Source organism: Microtus ochrogaster, chromosome 5 (assembly GCF_000317375.1).
Source record: "Microtus ochrogaster isolate Prairie Vole_2 chromosome 5, MicOch1.0, whole genome shotgun sequence".
Lineage (NCBI taxonomy): Eukaryota > Metazoa > Chordata > Mammalia > Rodentia > Cricetidae > Microtus > Microtus ochrogaster.
Window position 1 is genome coordinate 67,190,847 of NC_022012.1, and position 5,003 is coordinate 67,195,849.

At 35.7% G+C, this 5,003-nt stretch overlaps 1 protein-coding gene and 1 non-coding gene across 2 annotated transcripts in view; one reads left to right on the top strand and one right to left on the bottom strand.

Annotated features, from left to right (window-relative positions):
* Positions 1 to 5,003, bottom strand: part of Znf280d (zinc finger protein 280D) — a 62,782-nt gene that overhangs the window by 42,792 nt on the left and 14,987 nt on the right. The window contains exons 7-9 of the mRNA XM_005347705.1: positions 3,932 to 4,155; positions 799 to 956; positions 294 to 394 (exon numbers count right to left, since the gene is read on the bottom strand). Coding sequence (XP_005347762.1) covers positions 294 to 394; positions 799 to 956; positions 3,932 to 4,155 — 483 coding nt within the window. The remainder of the gene's footprint in view (positions 1 to 293; positions 395 to 798; positions 957 to 3,931; positions 4,156 to 5,003) is intronic.
* On the top strand, positions 1,786 to 1,927 carry LOC113456115. The gene has a single exon (XR_003376986.1). It is a non-coding gene; the product is annotated as a small nucleolar RNA SNORA67 (small nucleolar RNA).

Genomic DNA, 5,003 nt, shown 5'->3' on the forward strand with positions numbered 1-5,003 from the left:
AAAAAAAAAAAAAAAAAAAAGACCACACATGAAAATTAGCTAAAATTCAAAAATCGTAGTCCTTAAAGTTTTATTAGAACATGAACACATCCATTTATTCCCCTACTCTCATTTTGCTGACTTGCCACAATGGGAGAGTTGACTGGCTGTGAGAGACTGTAATCTCTCAAAAATTAAATGTTTAACGTTGGTCCCTTAACTAAAAAGATTTCTAACAATTTGTCTAACAACTACAAATCTTAACACCAAAACAACAAATAGTAAAGAACACTATAAAACATGGATGGATGTACCTGGCAGATATACGGCATTTCACCAGGTTTATGATTATCCTTCATATGTTGTAAAAGAATCTGTTCAGTTTCAAACGATAGCTCACAGATTTTACAAATGGCTATAAATAGAAGGAATAAAGTTATTACAACATTTTAATACATAAATATAAAGGTTCATTCATTTTGTCTAAAAGTAAATGGAGCAGCAGTGAGAAGTCGTGAGCAATCATACACACAAAAAAAAAACCCAGTGCAAGTCCTCTAAATTCCTCTTTTAGCACTACTGCAAATGCATGTTCATCATCCTATTGTCTCAGTACCAAATAACCTGCCTGAGTTCATGTAGCAATACATGACACACATCTGGAATTTCAACTGAAACTTTGAAGTAAGTTAACTTTTTGAATTTTGCCCCCAAAATTCAAAGTCTGTTTCTTGTTTCTATTTCTGCAATAGTTTTCTCAAGACTGCGTAACTTCAACAATAAAGAAACACTCGAAACTGAAAGGCAGCTTTAACTCACTAGAAAACTCATGAAGTGTGTGTGTGCTCTCGATGTGGCACTGCAGCTGGAAGGGCGTGGGAAACTGGCGGTAGCAGTGCTGGCAAGTGGTATGCTTCTCCCAGCTCTCACTGCTCTGCTTCTCAAGTTCCAAATGGTGTTTCATGTGGTTCATAAACCTGTAAAAGATTGTCAACAGGTGCAAAGATTCAAATTAAAACACTCAAAAGAAAATCTCAAACCCCATTATAAATAAAATTGTGAATACTATTCAAAATCTAGAATCTTCAATTTCTCTAGAAAAGTGCATGTTTTAAATAATGACCTCAAATGGACACTTTTTAATCTTTGTTCTCAAATGTCACTAGTTTCAGATGACTGTTTTTAGATAAAATGGCAGGGTTGTCTACATTGTTAAGGACTATTCACACTGTAAAATTTAATAGTGGAAGAGAATCCTATCAACAAAAGCAGCTAGAGTCATGGGGAAAATCCTTTAAGACCTTAAAGATACCCAATAAATTCCAGCTACTAGTATTTTTTACTTTGTTTTAAAATGCGTAAGTGTAGTTCTAATGCCTGCAATTGTAACTTTTCATTTTATTTAGTGACACTGTTTACCGTTCGCACAAACTGTTCATCTTGCATACTGTGTCCTTTGTAAGACAATCTCCATTTTTTAGTTTTACACTTTGCTATTTCAGCATCCCTACAGGCTTCTGATGAGCAGAACTATGACACTAAGTATAGAGTATTGTATACCTATTTAAAAGTACTTACTTAAGCTTTTGGCTTAATTGGAAAGTAATATTACTTGAGCAAAATAATTTTCAGAATGGGTCAACTATTAGTGAATTATTCAGTTGGAGGCTTCAAAAGAAATGACCATGAAATTATATGATAATGTTATCAACCCAGAGAACAGCCATCATGAAGGCTGTGACATCCTTTTTTCCCCCTATCTCTAAAACATAGTATCTCTTCAAAGCAGGTTGAATTACACTTTGAGTCCAAGGTGATTCCCTCTCCAAAGGGCTGACTAGTGCCCCTTTCAGGAATGTAGCAACTTGGAAGAAAATCTGACATGTCTGAGGTCTGGGGAACAAGGGTTGCTTGTTGCCTTTGTCCGCCTACTTGTATGCCTAATCAGCCTGGGTAGATTATCTTCTGACAGCTCTATCATCTTTCTTGACCTAGGCATTGATGTGCAGCAGGTCTCCCTAGTCATCAATTATGACCTTCCCACCAACAGGGAAAACTACATCCACAGAATTGGCCACGGCGGTCGCTTTGACCATAAAAGTGTGGCCATTACCATGGTGACAGAAGAAGACAGTTTATACCCTATCTCCTGACAGAATACGGAACTCAGTGGTGGAGGTCTACTTCAAGACTGCTTCCAAAGCACAACTTCCCTGCTAAACTACTGGGACCACTAGCTCTTGAAGAAGGTGAAGTAGTGTAGGAGCTTGGGGAATATACAAAATCACACACACACACACAAAAAAAAGCCAGGTGAGCACCATTGTATCAGCGAGCCACGGAAGCATAAAAATGAATGAACCCTGGAGCTGAAGAGGTAACTGTTGGTGTATAAAATGCTAAGTCACAAGATTTTTAATAAATGTAAAAGATATGGTAAATGTATGTGTATTTGTATACAATAATCTTTTCATTCATTTTTGAGAGTTTTGTGAATGTTATTATTATCTTCTCATCTCTCTTTAAATTTGTCCCATATCTACTCCTGAAGTACAACTTATCTAAAATAAGTTTACTCAGGTCTGTATCTTATTGTGAAATGTGCATAAAAGAAAAATCAGTTTTCATCAACAGCTTAATTTTTAAAAAATAAGATTGTTTAAAAGAAAGATAAAGGAAAACAATAAAACAACTATAATAAGGGTAGAAGACACAAGGTGGCAAGTGTCCAATGTAAAACTTTAAAATTCTGGGTGAATATTTGAAAGTTTTTATGAAAGAGTAGAAAAAAGTCTTACCTAATAAAATAAAAAATTTAGACTATATATGAAAACCATCATTCAACATATCTCTTTGCTTTTTTCTTCTTTTTGGTTTTTCTTTTTTTTTTTAAATATTTATTCATTTATTATGTATATAATATTCTGTCTCTGTGTATGCCGAAGGCCAGAAGAGGGCACCAGACCTCATTACCGATGGTTGTGAGCCACCATGTGGTTGCTGGGAATTGAACTCAGGACCTTTGGAAGAGCAGGCAATGCTCTTAACCTCTGAGCCATCTCTCTAGCCCCTCTTTTTGGTTTTTCAAAACAGGATTTTTCTTTATGTAGTTCTGGCTGTCCTGAAACTCACTCTGTAGACCAGGCAGACCTCGAATTTACAAAGATCCGCCTGCCTTTGCCTCCCAAGAGCTATGATTAAAGGTGTGTACCATCACTGCCTGGTGACTTCTTGTTATTCTTCTAAGTTTTTTTGGTTTTGTTTTCTGTTTTCTGAGACAAAGTTTCTCTCTGTAGACCTGTGGTTGTCCAGGAATTCATTCTACACACCCATGCTAGCCTTGAACTCACAGAGATCTGCCTGCCTGGCAAAGGTGCTATTTTTATAACATAGGCCACTCAAAGAATACAAGTATAAATTCTTAAAATTTAAAAACATTTGTATGTAAAAATTTTTAAATTCCATTGAGAATGATATGTCTAATTTTTATTTAAATTTTAAAATTAAGACAGACACGTCTTCTAGGAGTACTTCTCTAAAGCGGTCAATTCCTATAAGATATATACAATAAAGATGATAAATATAAAGTGGGAGATTTGAGCATCAAATAGTATTAGTAAGGAGAAAGTCATTCTGAAACCTTCTGAAGAAGTACTTCCTGTATTGTGAAGAAATTATACTATTCAGAGACATTAGAAAATTCAAAACACACAATAAATTCCTAAATCACTAATAAGTTCATTTTGATTCAAATTAAAATATCTTTGTCCTTTCTTAAGCCATATGAAAGAAAGACAAAAATAGCAGGATTTAAGAGGAGAAACTGAAAATACAACAAAGGAGAACATACTGAAATTGCTATCTAGAATGGCAAGAGAGTGTATGATAAAGACACAATGGTAACATCTCTAACATTTCAATTTTCATTAAATAGAAATTCCTATTTACATACCTAATATTATTTTTGAGAACTTTCAAACAACTGAAGCATTTAAAGGTTGTGTGAGTCTTCAGTTCTTCTTGGACATCTCCTTCATGTTTTCCATAATAAAAGTCATTAACTAACATGATCAATTTTCCTTTCTCTGAATCAAGAGCTTTAGTGTCATTTGTTGTATTTGAAATTTCTATTTTAGTCAATCCCAAAAAGTTATTTATCATGTCTGGACAACAATACTAGAAGAGAAAAAAAAAGATGCCTTATTAATTACAAAATGATAGCAAAAACAATTATGTTTTCAACTAAGGGTAAACCACATAAATCTATGCTTGGTAAGATATCTGGAAGAAACAGTAAAATTCTGTGGTGAATATTCTAAAACGTTTAGAAAAGTAAACATTTTTTTTTTTTAGAGTAGACTATTTGTTTAGTGTGTGCATTATGTATGGACGTGTGAGTGCCACAGTGCACTTGTGGAAGTCAGAGGACAACCTGCGGACGTTGGTTCTTTCCTTCCACCATGTGGGTTCCAGGGATCAAACTCAAGTCGTCAGGTTTGGCGGCAAGCACCTTTAACAGCTGAGCCATCTCGCCAGCCCATAAACATTATCTTAACAAAACAAAAATTTAAAAAGAGATGAAAAAAACCTTAACACTAAGACTTGGCTATAGCTTTTAAACTTTTCCCATGCAATATGCCTGCTTAGATACATGTTTAATAGTCATTTGTTTCTAAACCAAAATTCATTCATTTCATAACCATGTCAGTAATACAGGAGGAAGGTTAGTGGTACATGCTTTGATGTATCCAGTTATATGAAATCTTCCTGCTGGACAGGAGTGGTGTATCCCAGCACTCAGGAGGCAGAGGCAAGCCTAGTGAGTGTCAGAAGAGCCAAGACAGCCAAGGATACACAGAAAAACCTATCTCAGCCAGGCGGTGGTGGCGCACGCCTTTAATCCCAGCACTTGGGAGGCAGAGGCAAGCGGATCTCTGTGAGTTCGAGACCAGCCTGGTCTTACAGAGCTAGTGCCAGGACAGGCTCCAAAGCCACAGAGAAACCCTGTCTCGAAAAACCAAAAA